General features: G+C 35.5%; 1 protein-coding gene, 1 long non-coding RNA gene and 1 pseudogene across 3 annotated transcripts in view; all 3 read left to right on the top strand.

Annotated features, from left to right (window-relative positions):
* CCSER1 (coiled-coil serine rich protein 1) overlaps positions 1-22,659 on the top strand; it is a 1,267,039-nt gene that overhangs the window by 825,297 nt on the left and 419,083 nt on the right. For both annotated transcript variants that reach the window (XM_028507411.2, XM_036026429.1), the window contains exon 10: positions 16,524-16,568. In XM_028507411.2, coding sequence (XP_028363212.1) covers positions 16,524-16,568 — 45 coding nt within the window. The remainder of the gene's footprint in view (positions 1-16,523; positions 16,569-22,659) is intronic.
* LOC118500696 lies at positions 220-10,485 on the top strand. The gene is made up of 3 exons (XR_004903272.1): positions 220-341; positions 8,953-8,959; positions 10,474-10,485. It is a non-coding gene; the product is annotated as an uncharacterized LOC118500696 (long non-coding RNA).
* On the top strand, positions 7,154-8,931 carry LOC114492841 (annotated as a pseudogene).

The raw sequence follows: 22,659 nt of genomic DNA, 5'->3' as shown, positions 1-22,659 counted from the left end.
TGCAGGCACTGTAACTTGGGGGGTCTGCCCCCCAGTTACATCTTGGTGGGGAAGTTACTTCCATTCCCCTGGCTCAGAGCATAGCCACAGCTATTTAACATATCTATGTAACCAGTTAAAGGTTATAGATATGTTAAATGACCATGCCAGAGATTAGCTGCAAAACTGTTGCAATGCAAAACAGCTCTCAATGGCTCTGCTCCATGTATCCTTTTCCCCAACCCACACCTGTGCAGGGGAGGGTGAGGTCATCCTAATATTTCCTGGACACCTAGAGTTCTGGACGCATTCCAAATCCTTTTTTGGAGCCCCCCTCTTGGCTGCACCCTGTAACATTACCAGTAGAAGAATCCTAATTATCTAAGCCTGGGTATTGAAAATTTTCTTCAGAACTTTGCTGTCATTATAAAGACAAATCAGAATCATTAAATATAAGTCAGGAACACACATTTATTAAAGTCCATATGCTTGTTCTCTACTGCACTGTTAAAAAATGAATTACAGTGCTTTGGTAAACCCAAGGCCATAGTGGTTGAGAGAGATGTGCATGGATATTTCACATGAGGAGTAGAGCATGGTAAATGCTTTAATAAGTGTTCAGAGGATTAAGGAAGTGTCAGAAAAAGGAGTATGAATTCCCTTTAATAAGATTTTTTAAAAACTCTAGGAGCTAGTGACATTTGAGCTCTATTGCTTTTAAAGATTTCTGTGCCAAATGCAGTATAATGACATCTTTGTTATAGGGAACAAACACAGCTGTGAATGTAGAGCATCACATACTTTCACATGCTATAATGTGACACAAAAATATACATTAGATGTCCATCTGGCAAAGTTCCAGCCATTGTTAATATAATGAGAACTGTTTGTGTGACATTAACCTGGCAGCCAAGGAGAGTGGACTGGAATGCACATGTGTGAACAATGATGACTTCACTGTACTAGTCAGTGGGGGCAGTAGGTACCATTGAGTGAGCATGTGTGCTGTGTGGCCATCACATTCAAAATGACTAAGAGAGTAGAGCAACAAATATATATTAAATTCTGTGTTAAGCTGGAACATTCCTCCATGGAAACTGTTCAGATGACTCAGGAGACTGCAGCTAGGACAACTGGTGATTGTCAGCTTCATCACAACAATGCACCTGTTCATGCATCATGTCTTGTGCAGAGTTTTTGGCAAAATAGCAAATCACCCAGGTGACTCAGCCCCTCTACAGCCCAGATTTGGCAAACTGTGACTTTTGGCTTTTCCCAAAACTAAAATCACCTTTGAAGGACAAGTGATTTCAGACCATCAGTGAGATTCAGGAAAATACAATGGGGCAGTTGATGGTGACTGGGAGAACTGTGTGAGGTCCCAAGGTGCCTACTATGAAGGGTACTGAGGTGTCATTGTCCTATGTACAATGTTTCTTGTATCTTGTATCTTCTTCAGTAAATGTCTCTATTTTTCATAGTATATGGCTGGATATGTTCTGGACAGACCTCATATATAATTAATATAATAACAATGATATAAATTATATTTATATTATGCTATTAATTTTATTTTCCATCATATTAATTATAAATGATATTAGAAGTGTGAACTAAGCCACAGTTGCAAGGATTTTGAATTTCCTATCAAAGGGATTAGTTTACTCGTCTTCTTTCAAAAAAGGAGAACTATCCTATTGGCAGCTAAGTAGCAATTTTTTTTCCCACAATATTGAAAAATCAAGTGATAACACTCTGTTAATATTTAACACTTAGGTAATTAGAAAGGTTTTAGGAGCTCTGTGATAGGAATTGTGGATAAAGACAAAATATGTATTTATTATAAATTATTCTATTACAACTGATTTATTTTTTGTTGATTCATTTGGATTTGATATTTGTCTCATCACCTATAAAAAAGAACAATAACAAAATTAGCAAGACCTGGTCTGATTGTTTTGGTATGTTTAAACAAATTCCTTAAGAAATTGCATTACATTATTAATAAATATTTCAACTTCATTGAACTTAGATTATTATCTGGTGCATGTATATGTTTAGAAATTATAAAATGGGTTTTCATTCAAGCAACTGAAAAATGTTTATTCATATTTTTAGAATTCATATTGGAATATGTCTTCCTATATTAATATGATTGAATTAAAATACTAGGAAAATACTGAGAGATTCAATATGTAGTAATTTATTCTAAATCCTAGGTACAAAGTGTACTTATAACTATAAAATAAAATTACTATATATAAAGTGTATAATTAAGGTATTAAACAGTATTCATTCACATTAATTACATTTTTATTTTATACTTAATTTTTAGTATTTTTTTATTTTTCCATCAAGATTTTTAATTTCTATTCAATTGGGACTATTCAAGATGTGCTTGGTATGGTATTAGAAATAATTTAGAAGTAAGACATAAGGAGACAACCTTATTAAGGATATTACTCATGTAAACTATTTTAAAATATATCAAAGAGCCACTAAAATGGGTCATATACTACAAATGATAGATTTGGGTTTTGAAACAAATGCTGCATACTTTCCTCCTTAAAAATTGTGCCATTCTGAGGAAGAACTAATTATCTTAAGGCTCAAAGTCTACTGTTGCCAAATGGTCTCACAGTTAGCGACAGAAGAGAAATGAAGTACGGAGCAGTAAACCTCGGGGATTCACCTGGCCTCCTTTGCAGCCAAGTTTGTTCCTATGGCGTCAGACAACAGTTAAAGAACCTGAAATTGAAGGTGATTCAGAAAAGGGCAAACTGGAAAGTGAAACTCTCTCAACCAGGTCATCCATGCCACAGCAAAAGAATAACCAGAGCATAGTGAAAGAATAAGAAGAGGAAATGGGGTGTTTTAAAAAGCAGAATGAATAGGTAATTATCCTTATGCATATGTAGAAAAGTAGAACAAATGCTGACATCATATAAAGGGGTGGGCAAGAGTGGTTTCACAGTTGTTCATATGGAAATAATGCAAGTTAGTAATACAGTTATTAATAAACAAATGATACAAGTAAATTCACAACTCTAAACCACTAACTGTGATTTTGAGACGCCATATTCCCTGTCTCTAGGCCTCAATTTCCACACAAATAAAAAACAAAGATGAACAAAATTATTTCTTAAGTGTTTTTAATGCTCATATTCTATAAATCTTTATATAATATTCCACATCTTAAAACTATTTTTATGTAAGCACTATAAGAAATATACCTTCTTCATCTTGTTCTAGCACATGGCAGGCATTCAAAATATTTGTTGAATGAATGAATAAGCCAGAAAATAAAAGAGCAGGGTCAGGGGGTGTTGACATGACTGTCAGCAGAAGGACAGCATGTGCACACACGAGCATCGCTGCATTAAGACCTAGTCTCCCCTTCCTCCTTAGTGTAGCCGGCACCCTCAGTGGTGGGTGGTGGTGGGACAGGATGGGTAAGAAGAGGGTCCCTAGGGCATTTCAAAGTTTCTCACAGGTTAGCACATCCTTGGTTTAAAAAGCTACAAAATGGTTTTAAATCTTTAAACTAAAGAATACCATTTCTGACAGGTTCTCTGTTATTCAAATATCCTTAGACCTTCAAGCTGTGGTCATATTTCACTTTCCTGAGGAAAAGTGCCCAATGTTTCCATGGCTATGCTTTCAAGTTGAATAAATGAGAGAATAATATTATAAATGTTAATGAACACACAACATATTTAATTTCAAAATATATTTTCCTAACTGGTACATCCTGCCTGGCTAATCCTCACCAAATGTAGCCATATAGCTTATTTAATTCATTTCTTCACACTATAACAAATCACTGTACTAGTTTGAATGGAAGTCTGTATCGCCTGACTTTTCAAAGATGTAATGTTAGTATTGGTTGGGAGGATAAAAAATATACCCGCAGTAACAACTGTAACATTCTTTTCTTAATGGCCATAAATTTGCAAGAGAGATCCAATTTCCAAAAATTCATGTTGCAAATTCAGTTAAATTAGGGTAGATACTAAGAAGACATGGAAATTGTAATTTTTATTTTCAGGTAGGTCTTTGAGTTTGAGAGGACATTAAATCACATTATGGAACATTGATCTGTCAGATGAAAATTTAAGCGATGGTCCGTTTTCTGACTTGCAGTCTGGCACTACACATTTATTTTTCTGCCTTGTTTTGCTATTCCTAGAAATTAATAATGACAGAAATAAACAAGTTTAATAAAGTAAGGTCTCCAGCAGTGGATTTTGACACAATCTGATTTATTTGTTTAATATTGAGCCTTCAATAGGGTTGCTCAGACAATAAAGAGCTTTAAATTATGAGTACTGTATTTAAAAGTGGAAACTTTACATGGATATACTGAAAGCTATACCAATTTATAAGGTAAAAATTACTTAAAATATTACAAATCTACAGCCAACTTTAAATAATGCATTCATACTGGCACAGGTGACTTGTTTAATATGTTTGGAAAGCTCTTAAAGTAGTTGAGGGAGGTTTTTAAAGAAAATCACTGAGACACTAATTTCATGTAGGTAAAGGACACGACCATTAATACTGTTCTTGAGCTGGAACTGATTAGATAACAAAGCTCAAATATTAAAATTGAGAGGTTTAATGCATAATTTTCTCAAAGAAAAGAAAGTTTCAGTGTCTTAGAGCTAACAGAGATTATTTAAGATTGTCTAGTTCAGTTTTCTAATTTTTCTGAAAAGAAATGTGATCTCAGAGGTTCAGGTTATTTGTCCAAGGTCAGTGAGAGAAAGAAACCAATTAATTCAATTCGTTTTCTTCTGAATGAAATTGAGTTGCAAATGTTAGAATTTTTACGTTAATGCCACATTCATATAAGGCAGTAAATAAATATGAGATTCATGGAGGCTTATTCATTCTGTCCACTCAACAAACATTTGTTTGGCACCTACTAAGTGCCAGACCTCGTTGTAAGTACTGGGGTTCTACAATTTTACAAAACAGAAATGTCACTTATTGTCATGTATTTTATGTTCTAGTGAGAAGAAATGGCCAGTCCACAAAATACTAAATAAATAAGTGAGAGAAACAGCTTAGGTGGTAAGTCTTAAGCAGAAAGTTAAAATTGGGTGACACATCAGTAAGCAACTTGATGTCTATTTTAGATGCTGTGTTCAGGGAAGGCCTCTGATACAATAAATTTAAACTGAGATTCAAATGGCAAGGATGTAACCCTATAACCCTATGAATATTGTGGGGGAGATCATTATAAGAAGCGAACAGTATAAAATCTCTAAAGGAGGAAGGGTTTAGATTTTGAGGACTCCATGAGAGCAGTTTTCAAATCTGCAATCATTAATTTAAACACAGCTCTCTGTTGTTCTCCAGCAGCACATTGTAAGTTCTTAGGTGCAACTACACCTTATAGAGATGATGTCCGGAGTCTAGGCTTGGCTAGGGAAGTACAGCAGAGGGAGAAAGGATTCAGAAAGCCAAAAGGTTTGTGTATCATCCCAATGATTATCATGGGCCTTGAACGCTAAGCTTAAAAAAGAAAGAACTTAGAAGAAACTAAGTGAGAAAATGGTAGGATCAAGTGATTGAAGATCTCCATGAATCAGAGTAAAGTTTAGATTAATAGTGAGAAGCTCCCCAAAGCATAGGAGCATTTCTGTTAGTTATTATAAATAACAGCTCTCAGCAGCATGCGCATTTTATTAGCAATACAGATTCAGAAAAGGCTTTTGGAAAAATAATAAGATGTCTTAGAAAATGGTATCAGTTTTGTGCTTTAGACAGTCTTTATCCCAAGTATTTAATTATGTGTCTTTAGGCAGTTTCTTTTAACTACAGGGACCAATGCTTCTCATTATAATAGTGATGGTCCTTTCAGTCTCCCAAATCCAATGTATTAAGAGTCCCTCAAACTTCACTAGCTAAAACTCTGGAAGTTACCCAAATCTCTTTGTGTTCAAATATATGTGATCCAATAACTGCTAACACCAGAGCCTGTCTGTCACAGGGTTGACGCCCCTGCACAGGTCACCCAGATAGTCATTGTGACATGCACCAACAGCCCAAGCCCTTGAACCAAAACAACAGTCAGTGATGTTTAATTGTGGAGTACATGAAATAAAAAACAGCGGTGGTTTCTTTTTACGTTTTTACTCTTTCCAAACTGTAAACTTTTTTTCACAGAAGCAGAACCACATAAATTCTTCCTATCACTACGGTGAAGCAAACAACACAGAGGTAGTTTACAGAGGCTGTGGGCCAGAGAAACTGCAGCCACAGCAAAAAGAGAAAAAAAGGTAGCATCAAGGCCTCACAAGTAGAGAGGGAAACGCCTTCTGGGCAGTCAGTAACTAACCTGAAGCATTTCGCAAAGCCCCTTTAGCAATATAACTCATAAAAGGGCATAACTCATAAAAGGGAACTTCAAGGGAACTTTGAGGAAATGAGGAGTTGAGATTTCTGCAAATAATAGAAACCTGATAAGTGGAAATACATCTTAGTGCAGACTGCCATTAGTGGAGAAGTGTCTGTGAACCAAGAAAAAAGAACAAACAGAGTATGGATCACTCAAGGATGAAGAAGAGTTTAAATAGAAGCATCTTGTAGTTTCTTTCAGATTTTCATCAAGGTCTTACTTAACAAGAAGGAATGGTCAGACTCATGTCAGTATCAGAAACCCATTGAATGTCATTTAGAATCCATTGTAGGTATATAATGATATGTAACTTTACCCTTTAGTCTTTTTGAACCAAACTTTTTAAATTTTTTAGTATTGTGATATAACCGAATAATCAGGTATTGTGATAGATTCCTGTAATTCATGTTTTTATTTAAGCTGAATTCAGCTTATATTTGTAAACATGCGTATGTTAGTTTACTTTTTAACTGGACATCATTATTGTCATCTTGGTAGAAAGGGTACACTGTCCTGCTGAAATTGCATTCTAAGGGCTTTTCTGAAATCATCAATCTTTTCTTATAAAGTGGTCGTCACTGATGATTGCTTAGGCATTTAATAGAAAAACACGATGACACACTTTCTTTGGAGTTTTTCAAAAAACACAGTGTAATAAGAAAATGTCAAAACTCTCAAAGTTATAAATGAAATTTTATGTTTTTGATAATTTCTTTAACAGGAATAAATGAGTTTATTTTATCTGGTAATTGCTCAAGCCAGCACCATGTGTACAGTTTACAAATATAGATTAACACAGCATGGATTGGGTAGAACTCTTTAGATATATGGGTGAATAAAAAAGTAAATATGACAGTGGCTGTTGCAGTCCCAAGTAGGTGGTACATTATGGCTGACTTACAGAATCCAGTAGAAAGATTGGAGAGGGCCGTGGGCCGCCTGGAGGCAGGATCCCATGCCTCTGACATGCACTGTGGGTGTGGAAACCATGCTCCAAAAGTAACAGCAGTTTCCTCTGTGCAAGCATTTGACTCACTGCTTGCTGGTCCTGTGGCAGAGAAGCTGAAGATTAGTGAAGAGATTGGTGGAGATGTGCAGAAACATGTGGAGGTGGTCCATGCAGGTCTGAGGTTGGAGTGAGCTCTCTTGGTTGCAGCCTGTCAGTGGCAGCAGCCTATAGGTAATAAGCTTTCTGATTTGTTGGCTCCCATCTCAGAGCAGATCTAACAAGTGAAAACCTTTCAGGAGAAGAACCAAGGCTGCAGGTTGTTCAGTCACCTGTCAGCTGCCAGCAAGAGTATCCAGGCCCTGGTTTGGGAGGCTGTGGTGCGGAGCCTGGTCTTTATGTGAAAGAAATGAATGACGCTGCCCTGTTCTGTATACACCAAGTCCTTGAGGAGTACAGAGCTGTGGATGAGAAGCACTCGGACTGGGTCAAAACTTTCTTGAGTATGTGGACACAGCTGCAGGCTTACATAAGAGTTCCATACCACCAGCCTGGCCCAGAGCAAAATAGAGCCTGTGACAAAAGAACTGAATGAGTGGATTGCCACCAGGACCCTCTGCTGGATCAGGTCCTCCTCATCCCTCCCCAGCCAGGCCCATCTCCCCAACCAGTGCCTACCAGTTCAGGGTCAGGTGACTCTGCCTCATGCTCTGCACTGTTTGTACAGATTAATCAGGGGGAGTGCATCACACATGCCCTGAAATATGTATCTGATGGCATGAAGACTCATAAGAGCCCTGCCTGGAAAGCTCAGAGTAGTCCAATAGGAAGTGGCCTTAAACCATTGTCTGTCCCTAAATCAGACGTCAGCCCATCCTCAAACCAGCCACAAAAAAGGAGCCAGCTCTCCTTGAATTCGAGGGCAGGGTGTGGAGAGTGGAGAATCGGGGAGTGTTTCCAATCTGGTGACTGATGACACAGATTTGAAGCAGGTGGCTTACATATGTGTATATATGTATGTCAACACAACATCACAAATCAAGGGCAAATTTAGCTCCATTACATGAGATAACTGTAAGAAACTTGGTCTGATATTCAATGATGTGGTCATTGTGGAGATAATCAGTAGTGGGGATGTCAAAGTTCAAGTAATGTGTAAAGTGCCAATTGTATTCATTAACAAAACAGATGGCCGCCATGTTTACCTGAGCAAGAATTCTCCAGATAGTGAGACAGTCACTGCCAAATCTTCTGAGATCAATATCTTCATTCCTACAGAAGGCAGTGACTTGAACGGATTTCCCATTCCTGAGCAGTTCAAGACTCTGTGGAATGGGAAGAAGTCAGTGACCACAGTGACAGAAATGCCTGGATGAGCAAAGTGCCACTGGGGGATTATTCCACCAACAGCAGTCTTCTGGGAAGAATGAAACAGTCCCCAGGAAATAACGACTCAAAACGTTTGCACAAGTTAATATTTTCCTAACAATGAGCATGAAGGTAGCAGAAGCTGGGGTGCTTCCAGCTGGATCTTCTAACCAAACTCATTTTTCACTCTTGACAAGTGAGGCAAGGCTTGCACTGGACCCAAGGCTGCAGCTCAGCCACCTAACATTCCAAGCAAAATTGTTTCCTATATGTTTCCTGTTATTCTGCATTAAATCCTGTTTCTGCCTGTATCTGAGATAGGAAGTTCTGTACCAGCTGCTGTGGCAATGCCCTGCACCCAGGCCTATTAAAGGACTCTTGGCCCTTTCTTTCTCTGGGATCTGTGCCCAGCAACTTCCTACAGAAATGACTTAAAAAAAAAGAAAAGGAAAAAATCACCACAGCATTCCAAGGAATCCAGCATTCTTTCTGACTCCCATGTTAGGTGCCTGCCGTCCATTCTCACTGTCTCCTTTGCCCTGCCAGCTCAATAGCTTTGGCTTCTTCCTGGGGACTGGAACAAAGGACTAAGATCTCCATGGCAAGCTGGTTTTAGGTCTTATGTAAGGATCTGGCACAGCATTATTAATGGAGATTCCAGTTTTTCCCTCTAGGACAAACACATACCAAAATATGCACCTTTTCTTGGTGGGACAAGAAATTGTCCTGTGATTCTACCCATTTCCAGGGGCCTGTAAAAATAAACATTTGTGTACTTAAAGTTGGACAGAAAACAGAATAAAATTGATACCAAAAATGAAAGTAAATATTCCATTCATTAAGCAAAAATTTAAGTACTAATTTAGTATTTACCATGTTCCAGGCTGTATTTGGGCAGTTGGAATAATTCAGCAAAGATCTCTGTCTGGGTGGCACTGAAGTACAAATGTGGGAAGAAAGGTAATACACAGCAATAGTAAATTTATACACTATGTCTAAAGATTTCACATGTTCCTGGAGGTGAAGTAGGCAGTAGACTCTAACATAAAATAGGGTGATAAAAGGCGACCTCACTGAGTAGATAAGAAGTAGGTAAAGACTTGAGAAGCCTTGGGAGTTGGTCATGCAGATATGTAGGTAAAAAGTTCCACCTGGGTTAGCCCTAGTCCAAAACCCCACGGTAGGAGAACACCCACCATGTCCAAGGACTATGAAGAGAAGCAGACTCTGTAATGCAGTGCTGGGGATGGAGTTTGTAGAAAGAGATATGGTCAGAAGTTATAGTCAGACAGATTGATTGATAGATAATCATATTCTAGCCATTAATCTACTTTCTTGAACTTCTCTTGTGTATTCTTTCTTTTGTGGTTTCATGGTAATGATATAAAAGACAGGTGACTAGACAGTTTAATGATTTAATTAGCATAGCCAAGGAATAATTTTTCAGACATTTCACAATGCTGCAATCTACACATTAGGTACTAAACCTGTCATGTCTGTTTAAATTTGCAGTTGGAGTGATGTTTACCACCATGAGAAAATTCTAAAGCCATGCACCTTTTATTGACAATATTTAGAGTTACATGTTTTCTGAAACTTGGTCTTTAACTTTCTATTTAAGAATTACATTAACAAAAAGAGATTGTCAGAAATAATATCACATAAAGTATTTTTTTTCTAGTTTATTTAGAAAGTCACAGAGGTAGAATAAGCGACCCACAGAAGAAAGGAGCTCAAGAAATATATTGTAGAAGCAAAAGAAGGGCTCTTGGAGTTTCACAGAGAGGGAGAAACAGAGAGAGAGAGACAGAGAGAGAGAGAGAGAGAGAGAGAGAGAAGGGAGGAGAGGTCAGGAGTGCTCCTTGCAGAGAGAGAGCAAGCCCTGGGGATGGGTGGGGGAAGGGAAAGACACAGGTATGTTCCATAGAGAGAACCACTTATATAAAGTCTTAGTAGACTAAATTCTATGTTGTTGGTTAGTCTTATATGTGAAATGGATAGATGCCTTCATCACAAATGACCTCCCAGCTATGAACACTGGAAACAGTGGAAATAGTCCAGTTTCAGGGTGAACTCCATTGTATTTAAGCTCATAAAATATGAGGACCTAAGTCCCTGGAGCAGAAGGAATTTAACTTATACAGTATGCCAAGACAGCAACTGTAAGAAAACTGGAGGCATGGAAGTGTTACACTTGTTTAATACATTAGTTTGCCTAGAGCAACAATAACCACAAACTCTATGAAATGTTATTTGTGCCCACATACTTACATTAATTTTCTTTTAATCTCTGTATGCCCCAGGAAATATTTCAATAGAATTTTACATTTTTTTAAGGAATCAAGAACTCTGCAATCCAGTCTCATTTACTTTAACTTTTTTTCATAGTTATTTCCAAATCCTAAATGAATTTAAGAGCAAGAATTTATCTTGCATTTACTTCTTCAATATATGAGTATAAAATGACATAGGTTAATGGGTTCTCTGAACTTCAGTATAATTCTGGTATTAGGCATTTTCATCTAATGGGTTACTTAATCATTAATTCGTTAAACACGTAGTTACCTAATTCATGTTAGATATCCATCTCGATACACATAAAATAAAGTAATCGTTACTTTCAGAGGTAGTAGGTGTAGCGGCTGCAAAACAAGCTCTGTGATCAGATATTCTGTGTTCAATACTCTACTTCCTTTAGCTGTGTCTCCTTAAGCAAGTTAACGAACCTCTCCTTGCCTGTTTACTCTGTGACAAAAATGAGAATCGATAACAGTACCTGCCACATTGTGTAACTGTGAGGAATAAAAAAATAAGTCATGTAAAGGACCTTTCATCTAGTAACAATGCAACAATAATATTTTTATTATATTCATATGTATACATTCAAAAGTATCTTGTGGTGCAGTTATGATATTACTTAGGAAATGTGGGATGGTTTTTCATTTTTAAAATGCAAGATCTTTAGCAGTGAAAAATGGTGAACTCTCTAATGGCATATCTCAGTTTTTGAAAAGGGAGATGAAGAGCATTTTGAAGCTCCTGGTGAATGGATCACAGATATTGTGGTACACAGTTTCAAAGATGATTAGAATAAGTTTTAAAAATTTTAAAAAGTTTAAAAAGTTTATGTTTGATAAACTCTAAAATTTTCCAACAGGTACACTACAGATGTCTCTGTGACATTATTTCAACATAGTATAAAAAATGTTTCGAATATATTGACTATAAGAGAGATAAATGACTCACAAAAGTATTTAAACTATGTTTATTAACTTCAAAGGAAAACTGGAAATGACATGTAAGAGTGAATCCTTACAGTTTTTAAGCAGCTGTGAGAGTTTCTGAATTTCTAAGTCTATTCTCTAAATGTATGTTTAGTCACAAATCTCATACTTAACTTATCAAAAAATCCTAAGTAGGACTGAGGTTAGAAATCCATATATCTATAGCTAAAGATTTTTTTATTAGCAATGTAATTGAAACTTAACACTGAATTTAAAGTGTGCAGCAAGCTGATAAATGAAAAAGTAGATATCCAAGTTAAGAAAATGAGAATTTAGGAACCAAATAAGGGTGGCAATAGGTGTAACAAACTGTGTTTAGACTCAGAATTTTTTTAACTTCTTGAGTAGGTACATCAGTCTGAGAAGCCATACAAGATAGAAAGATGCCTAGTGAGATCCGATAAGAGAGCCGGTCTTCCTGTTTAAAATGCACAGATATTAGAATTTAAAGCTTCTCAGAGATTACCCAGCACAATGCTCTCTACCCTCCCACCCCCGCATTATTTTCTTGATAGATACACCAAACCTCAGAGTTCAGCACTGTCCTGATCCTCCCAAAGTGTGCTTTTCTCCCCCACATGATGCCCCTGTTTAAGCAGAAAAGCAGTAGTAAGGAGAAGGGAGGCCAGAACTGTTTTACACGCTTGTCATTCTTTTGGTCCCTGTACCAGAGCTGCAAAATAACCTTACAACAGCAAGAACTAAGGTAACATGTCTTAATTTTCCTAAAGAAATAATTCGAAAACAGATAGAGTAGAACAATTAAAAGATCATTTTCATTTCAGCTCAATATGGGAAGAAGTATTTGGTTTTAATACATGCAATTATTGTAAGAATTTAATTAATCCAGGTAAAACACTTGGAGCACTCCTTGACACATAGAGAACAACCAAAAAATAATAGTTACTTTCATAACTGTAGTAATAATTAGTCTTTAATTTGAATAATACCAACAAAAGCAGCAACAGCCTAAGCTACTACTAAAAATTAGTGCACATTGCCCTGGCCAGGTACCTCAGTTGGTTAGAGTGGTGTTCCCATACACCAAAGTTGCAGGTTCAATTCCCTGTCAGGGCACATACACGAATTAACCAATGAAAGCATAACTAAGTGGAACAACAAACTGATGTTTCTCCCTCTTTCTTCACCTCTCTCTCTCTAAAAAGATCAATAAAAATTAGTGCATACATATTGGGATTAACTATGAATGAGGCTCTGAGCTGTGTTTTATGTAGATTTTCTCATTTATTCCTACAGATTATCTCAGTTCCACAGCTAAGGAAACTGGGGGATAAAATGGTTACAGAAAACTCCAAAAGTTATACAGCTTTTCAGACAATAATTTGTAACAGAACTACTGAAATACTTTGGTAAAAGAAAGGTAGTCCTGGATTGAAAACCCACTGATCAGAGTTTGAGACCCAAATCTGCAGCTCTTAAATTAGTTTGCCTGCTGCCTGCCCCCTCATCTGTCAAATTAAGAGGCTGGACTACAAATTGTGTAAAGTTCCATCTAGTTCTTTCTTGTGCTTCCACATTTAAGGTTAAACATGAAAACTCCTACAGTTTTTTGAGTACTTTAAAAATTTAAGTTTTGGTTTTATCCAGTTAAGTCATAACTACTTTCTACATTTAAGAAAAGTTATCACAATGATATCTCCACTGTACTGGAAATGCAATGTCTATTCTATCCATTCTACAATTTTCCATATTGGACAAGTAAATCAAGCAAATCTAGGGACATTGTAGACTGCATTTCTGACTTTTTGTTTACAAGGAAGCAGGGGAAATCCTTCTGACATGAAAGCAACTTAGGAAGAGATCATAATCTTCACAAAGATAACATCTCCCCTGTGTATGTTTCAGAGAGACAGAGGTGCCCTCGCACCCTGGCCTGGTTACACGCATGTTCACCTCGAGGCCTAAGTGCTGTACTGCAAGAGGCCTACAATAGGGAATTCACTTTTTTTTTCAGTTAATAGCTTTTTTCCCTAACCCTTTACTAAACTATCTTAATTTAGCACACTGAACATATGCTTTTGGTTTTGTTTTTTTTTTTTTTAACCTATAATTTATAGCATTTTTGCTTGACCTCATGTGCTTAATTTCAATCCACACAAACCATTTATCATCCTTAGTGAAAAAATATGTGTAGTAAGGGAAATATGTTTTCCTCAACTTATTCTCAATGTATTTTTAAAACCCAATTTTCTCAAGACTTGCTACATCAATATTGTATTCCTAAATATATGTATTTAAGAATAAATAAGTGGGTTGTATGACAGTTAAAATTTTATAACCCTTGTATTAATTTTAGTAGTAAACCAGTATATATACATATTTATATATACATAAGTAATTTTACTGTTCTTGTCTAGCTCAAGTCTTTGAGAGTCAGGCTGTCTCAGTAAATATAATTAAAATAACCATTTTCTTTGAATTATTTTAATATGTTTTGATGGATATTACACAAAATATAAAAATGCTAAGTTTTTCATTAAAAAATGTGAACACTGTGTCTATGGCCATACCACCCTGACGCACCCAATCTCATCTAAAAATGTGAACACTGTGCGGTATATATGTAAGCGAGCTCAAAGAAGGAGTGGGGTCCTTTGAGATTAATGATTGTTTTAAAAATATTTCTTGTCTAACTATGAATTGGGGTGATGTTATGGTCTGGTCTTTCAAAGCAAGTTAACCAAGTTACTGTCAGTAAGAGTCGGCCAAAATCGTGACTGCTGTCATTTTCCCAGCAGGAGCGGGGAGTCACGGCGGGCACTTCCCCTACCAGCTTTCCCCACTCAGCCCACCTGGCTTCCACCTAGAAGGCTTAGTCCTAATCTAGTACTCAGAGTAATTTCTGTTGTCAGTTAAGGGCTCGTGTCTCCCAGGTCATACCTGCGTAATTCTCAGTGAATCTCATATCCTAGATCATTTGACTTCTCCATTAAGATACATTCCTGCCTGAGGCCCTGTTAGCATATGACGAATCCTCTTATATCATTATTTTTTCCTCATAAGACTCCCAAATTCCTGCTGTCAAAATTCTCTGATTCAGTTTTTCAACCTCGAGATTGGTCTTTCAATAATTCAGTGCCAAAATTATGACCAAGCTTTTTACATAGTTTATACAGTATAGTGTATCTATCCTGGTAAGCTTATCCTTCAGCCCCTATTTCACCCAGGAGGGTATGCTTTTATCTTAAAGTCCTGACACCCAGTTCTTCTTGATCGCTGTTGCCTTGAAGAAGCTTCATGACTTATGCATGAGACCCATGTTACAAGTAATTTGTGTCCATAAGTACAAAACACATGAAACATCTTTACTGCTGTGAATTTAAAGAACCCTGTGTAAGGATGAATGGATTAACTTGGTATCCAGGCTTTTAAAATATTAGTTTAAGTTTTACTTTTGTACTTACTAGCTCGGGTTCTTAGAACACATAATTTAAATTTTGTAAGCTTTAATTTTCTCCTTTGAAAAAGTGTTTAAAATACTTTGACTTCTGCTTCTATTTATGAAGGAGTGGTGTCTAGACAACTTATCCTCTGTTGTAATAATTAGAAAACTGGAAGAAAACATTTTAAACAATTATCATATATTAAAAATAAAATAGACAAGTAAGTATATAATGCTTGAGAAAAAAGAAAGAGAGTCATAATACTTGGATTTCTGCCTGGAGATAATTTTTGGACCATGGTGCATGGAGGAATAGTCCACACAGAACATCAGAGTCTTTAATGTTGTAGTTGAGGAGACAAAGACCTGAGTTCAGAGAGACCAAGGCAGCTAGAATTGGGGGGTAGATTACCAGAAACACACAGAGGGAAATACACAGAGAAAGAGCTCTGATGTGTTTCCCTGAGAATTTTGTTTGGACGGCAATCTTGAGAGGGTGCGAGGAGAGAGAGGGAGAGAGAGAGAGACTTTGTTGTACCACAAGCACTTTCTACAGTAGGCTTGCTAAGAAAGAGAGGAAGTCTTCTTTCACTTAAATTAAGCATCATGTTCACTGGGGACTCTTAGTGTAGAAAGTAGTTATGATAACTACTTTCATAACTAGTTATGAAGAGGCAGAAAGTCCTTTTTCAGGAGATAATATTCTGAATGTTTCCTAGCTGATGGCCAGGGCTGCCAAGGATGCTGCTGCTTTATCGTCCTTCCTTACATTTGGGCCGATGTGCCAGCACCAGTGCTGCGGAGTCACAGTGCACTAACACCATGAGGCCTATGGGCACTGCTCCAGTTTTTAAACCACAGCTTCTAGACTGTGATTTTCCCAAGGGGCCAGTAATCATTACTAAAGCAAATGCTTTATATTGTGCTTTTACTTATGGGCTTAAAATTTAGCAAGAAATGCTCATACCAACTTTGAAAACTTATGCAGCTATAGATATTGACACATGTGTGAGATACTCATCTGTATTCAGGTGTTCTTTGTTTAATGAATTATTTTTTTTCCACTTTTTCCACACTAGTCCTAATTATTAGTTAATTTCTTTGCCAACATTAATATATTTCGTTGTTCACTTTCAGGGTTTGAACCTGAAAAGACTGGAGGCAGTACAAGGAGGGAGAGAGGTAAGACAGTCTGAGGGAGAGGGAGAGGGAGGAGGAGAAAATGGTTCCTGTGTTTGCAGTGACGTGGTTGGTGAAGGTGACGTGATGATGACGACGACAACAGTAACAAGGGTGATGATGATGATATCTGTGGGAATGTGGTGAGAGGAATTTTGTGCATATACATGCCATTTGTTCTGGCCAAAGCACATTCTACACATATTTATGTAAATGTGTCATGTGTGCTTGTTTCTCTGAAACTGAAGAAAATGCTTTTACTCTGGCTAGGCAGGCTCTTTCCATTAAAATGGACTTTTACAACAGTCAAGCCCACTGGAGAGGATGGAAAAAAATTACATACAATATTGAAAGTGATTTACTGAGAAGTTAGCAAAATTCTAACAATGGAAACATTTCGTGACATGTGGGATTCTTTACTGTCCTATCCAAGGCTGTCAGTATATGCTACTAGGCTGTTATATGCTATTGATAGTGTGAAGTTGTTCTGGTTAGACTAGTGGTTTTGAAACTTTAATTATTGTTTGTCCCAGATGCTTTATACAGAAGGGTAACTTTAAATAATACTAAACATAGTTCCATGTTGTATACATGATGTGTATTATTATTTTCTCATTCTAATGTGCATATTTAACCATAATAAAAATTATTTTCTTGCTAAATGTATAAATGTTGTACTTTATTCTGTGGTTTAGGCTATTGGAAGTAAGGAAATGGTAAACTATTTAATTCAGTAAGTCAATATTTTCTTATTTCCAAAGAGATCATTTTAATTTTTGGTAATGTTTATATAATATTTGAGGGGAGGTGAGGCAAATATGTAGATACTTTGTCTTACAAAATGATAAAAGAAATCTTACTTTCCTCCCCATCTGGGACATCTCTTTTGTAAAAGCAATTTTGTTCTGTATTAAATGTGTGGTGTTCAATTCTTCTTTTCTTTATGTTAAAATTTCCAGTTGTGTGTTTTTTTAATATTTGGCATTTTAGTTTCTAGTAAACTTGTCATTTATTATACTTATTGTAAGAGTCTAGTAAACTCTTCCTATGTATTAGCTATTTTCCGTTCAAATAAATCTGTTCCTTTTGAGGGAATCTAGTAGTTGGCACATAATATTGGTGGAAGAGCTAAAGAAGATAAATCTGTAGATAATTTTCACACTGTAGGTGATGACCACATGAGGATGTGGTCATTGGTACAGCAGAGTAGGGAAAAATGACCTCTGTAAGGAAGACTTCAGAGCTATTTACAGTTTTGTGAGGGTAGCTACTTTTCTTCAGATGTGACCAAACTGGATCTACTTAGAGAGAAAACTTAATTCATCACCTCCTAAGTGAAAGTTCACAGCCAAGCAGTACTGTCACAATTTATCTCTGCTGATTCAGTGCCTTTCAGGACATACAGTGTAGAGTTATCCAGCTTCTCACTGCTATATTCTAGTCCAATATCAACTATGCATCCACAGAAGGAAAACTTAAAGCCATATATCTATGCAATGGCATTACTATATGATAGCAATATCCTTTATTTGTTTTATTAAGATTTGTCAGTGTTTCATGATAATGTTAAAAGCCTAATGACTGGTTTTAACTGAAAAGTTTTAAATTTTATTCCTTATTTTTTCAATTCCTCTGATTTTATTTTTATTTTAAATGCACTTATGGTTAAGGAGCATGCTGATAATGTGTTTTAAAATTTAAAAATACTTTTTTCTTGGAACTATGTTATGGTTTGTGTGATGGTCAAAATTTTAATAACCTAGTATTTAATATATACATCTATGTTGAGGGAAGACCTTGATTCAGGCCTTCTCTCTGAGGTTAGTTGAATAACTATGAAGGTAAGACCATTAAGCTGATAATAGCCCAGTAATGTATTTTTCACTTGATGCATTCAATTCATGAATAAAAACTAAATGTCAACTATTAGAATAAAAAAAACACTTCTTTTCCAGGTAACACTGTTTCTTGGTCATATTTTTTCTGTACTTAATATTTTCCTTAGTTATAAAGCCTAGCATGTTCTATGGTAAGAAATTTTAGGGATGTATCCATCAGGTGAAATATGTTGTAAGAAATGTTCTGCCCACTCTCAGTGGTACATGATCTGTAAACAAACAGCACAATTACTATTATGAGTTTCCTGATCTCTCTTGTTTAAGAGATGTGACATGCATCTCTATCATTCCTATTTGTTGTGTTGTTTTATGTGTATACATTATAGATAACAAATAATATACCTCTGATTATGTTAAATTGAAATGTGTAGATTTAGAAAGTTCTTACTCAAGCATCTTACTAGAATTTCTCATCCTACTGTGGTTGTGATTGATGACAATGTAATGACAATGATTACTCCATAAGATGAATTAATTTGTCTTAGTTCAAATGACAGATATTCCCAACAGGTGGTGATGAAAGTAATACTAAGGGCCTTTTGCCAAATATTTATAGGAAGGTTTAGGAAGTGCCATTTAAAATGTTCTATTTACTTATTTGAGATAATGACAACAGAGTATGCATGGAAAACTGGAGAAGTCCATTATATGCTATTTAGCTAGATCTTAAATACTAATAAAAAGTTAATTGCAAGTCAGGAAAGCCAGATTTAAGCACTATGTGCTGTATAAAAATACAAATTAAGAAGTGATTATAAGTTACTTTTCTGAGGCAAATAGAGATGGGTAGTATCTAAATTGCTTGTATTATTGTGAACTATTTGAAAATGTACATTAATTGTACTTAAGTTTACATTAGTATTTTTGCATATTTCTACATGTGTACCACATATAAATTAAGAGGGTTGAACATAATAGTTAAAAACAAGGTTGTTTAAAATGGACAATTAGTGAAATGCTGTGCAAAATGTGACCAATCAATATTTTTACCTGGTTATAAACAAATGTTCAGCCTACAGTGGGATTTGAAGCTCACAGAAAACCTCAGTGAAAATGGACTGGGTCTGACACATCAATTATTATTTTGTTTTCAAGGAATTTTTGTTTTTCCATAGAATGCTTTTATAATTAAATTTGCTTAGAATTAAGTTACTATCATTTTTATTAACAGGTTGTATAGTTTATTTTATTTTCAATAGTATCATATTTTCCAAAGCACGATTTTGTTGACATAGTGAGATGTATCTGTGTGTGTGTGTGTAGGTATGTGTGCATGCCTGTGTGCACAATTTGAGTGGCAAATTGTCTCTATTTCACCCTACCTCAATAATACTCAACCACCCATTGTCTGGATATTTTAGATCTCAAGTCTAAGTACACATAGTGTGTGGCTTTATATCATGAACGAGGAAAACTAATTTTTATTGTTGGGTGTATAAATCAGGGTTGAACATTTAATCTCAGAAACTGTACTGAATGTGGTAAACTAATGTGAGAGACTCTGGTTAGTGGAACTTTTGGATTACGGCCATGTTGTTGATGTTACATAGCATCTAGAATGATAAATGCAATGGAAATATTGTGCACGTGTGTAAGGATCAAGAATCACTTCTATATCATTGTAAAGCTTAGATCTACCAAAGTTATGAGCAAAATAAGCAGAAATCATGCTACTGTTCTTTAGCTGGAATTCTGAAGGCAAGATTAATTATCAGTGCATATGAACATTTAAAAAAATAGTTTTATAGTCTTATAAAACAGATTGTGGTTGTGCTTCTCAAACATCTGTGAGAAAATGAACACATTTGATAATTTCCAGAAGCATTACTTAGAAATATGTCCAACACACATTATAGATACATTAGAAAAAAATTCCCTATTGTGGTTTGAATAGTTTTAGTTGATCATATTTGACAATGCTAATGATATTTTAAAAATCTCACTTTTACTTGGGGGATTGCAAGTACAAATACATAAATTCTAATAGACTGATAGTTAGGAAAAAGTACACATTTCAAATTATTAAATAGCTGATTTATGAATGTGTCACCCTCAAGAAAATCATGAGAATGTCTTGCAGTCTATCTCCTTTGTAGTCCAGAATGCTTCACTAACTTTCTCTGTTGGATTACAGTGTTCCCAATCCTCTATTTTCTTTGCCAAATACTATAAATAGGAAATTATAGCTGAAGAAACATAATTAGGAGTATTTGAAAGAGATAGATTGAAAATCCAATGTTTAGTTCAATGCTATTTTCCCATTCCTAGTTCATCTTTATATGCATTGATCATTTAAAATAATTTCTCAAGATTTTAATTTATGTTAAATATCACTTGAGCATATGATATTCCTAAAGAGAGCAATTATTATATTTTGATAAATGATTGGTTTTATGTATTTGCTAATATAGTTAGACTTTTTTCATTGTTTATTCCTTGACAAATTATTTATATGTACTTTTGAAGTTGAAAGTCATTTTTATTTTTGTTTATTTTTAATTGTTTATTATTTGTTTTTAATCCTAACCTAAGGATATCTTTGTTGATGTTAGAGAGAGAGGAAGGGAGACAGAGAGAGAGAGAGAGAGAGAAAGAAAGAAAGAAAGAAAGAAAGAAAAAGAGAAACATCAATGTGATAAAGAAACATTGATGTGAGAAACAATGATCCATTGCAGTTGCCTCATGTACACGCCCTGACGAGGGACTGAACCCACAACCTTTTGGTGTATGAGATGACGTTCCAACCAACTGGGACACCTGTCCAGGGCTAAAGTCATTTTTAAATTTGCTCTCCAAAAAGAGAGAAAATTCAAAGCACAACTAATGATATTTTTATTTCAAAATAATTTGTATTCTTATAATATTAGTACAAGCATATTTCTAGTGGAACACAACAAAAATTGCCAGTGATTTTTCTCTCTATTCATAACTTAATTAGAATTATTAAACAGATTACTTTTTGAAGTAGTAAAAGAAGAAAAGTTTGTAAGTCTTAAGAGTAGAACCCAAATGGAAGAAAGTATGTTGTTCTTAGAAATAGGAGTTAGCAAAAAATGTTGATATACCATTTTTCTCTTAAAATGTAATATTTATATTACTTGGAAAATATAGAAGATAACTATACTTCTTTTGTCACTTTATATATTAAGTATAATCTCTTCACCAAGAAACACATCATTATTTTCACTTATCTGTAATAATTTTTCTGCAAACTTACTTCCATTTGCTTGTTTTTTATATTGTTCAATATTCAGACTAGACTGACATTTCTACTTTTGTTTAAATTTAGCTATTTCATTTTTGTTTGCTGTGAAGTTTTGTAGAATAAAGATAATTTATGATCTCAGTGATAACAGTTGGAAGATAAATATATTGGCTAATATATTCTTTGTGTTTTTTCTTTTTGTAACTGGAATTTTTCAGTGGCTCAGTGCCTATGGTGTTCCACTAAGATGGAGTCAATTTACAGTTTGATTTTGAGATCAAGAGACCTTTTAAGGACTTAATAACAAGTAAAATATCCCTATTTTTCCCTTCTTGGGATTGACAAACAATAAAGATAGCAAAAGATTGTTGTACTTATGAACCAGTATTTAATTGAAAGAATTACATTTTTTAAAGTTTTTTATGTATTTATTTTTAGAGAAAGAAGAAAGGAAGGAGAAAGAGGGAGAGAAACATCAATGTGTGGTTGCCTCTCGGTAACCTCCTACTGGGGACCTGGCCTGCAACCCAGGCATGCGCCCTGATAGGGAATCCAACCAGCGACCCTTTGCTTTGCAGGCTGGTGCTCAATCCACTGAGCCCCACCAACCAGGGCCAAAAGAATTACACTTTACACGACCATAATAATTATTCCTGTTTCAAAGTGTTGTTGAGAGGATAGAATGAGTTATTATATTTATATATAATATAAATATAATACTTATATATTATAAATATTATTAGCTCTTTGAGGAACGCCTGCCACATAAGAAGTACCCAATACATAGCAGCAATTACTATTACTGTATATCCTATCATCTGCCGTTCCCTTCATCTTTTCTTCATTGAAGATAGTCTGAGTGTCATGTTGGGAGATTTTACTATCTGCACAGACTAGTCTCTATCATGACATTCAAGGCCTAGCTTGACTCTTTAAGGATTTTACATTTGAAATTGGTTAGGAGATGACATATTCCAAATAGTACAATAAA

Source organism: Phyllostomus discolor, chromosome 1 (genome assembly GCF_004126475.2).
Source record: "Phyllostomus discolor isolate MPI-MPIP mPhyDis1 chromosome 1, mPhyDis1.pri.v3, whole genome shotgun sequence".
NCBI lineage: Eukaryota > Metazoa > Chordata > Mammalia > Chiroptera > Phyllostomidae > Phyllostomus > Phyllostomus discolor.
The sequence above is the reverse complement of the archived record's forward strand: the minus strand, read 5'-3'. Positions and strand labels throughout refer to the sequence as shown.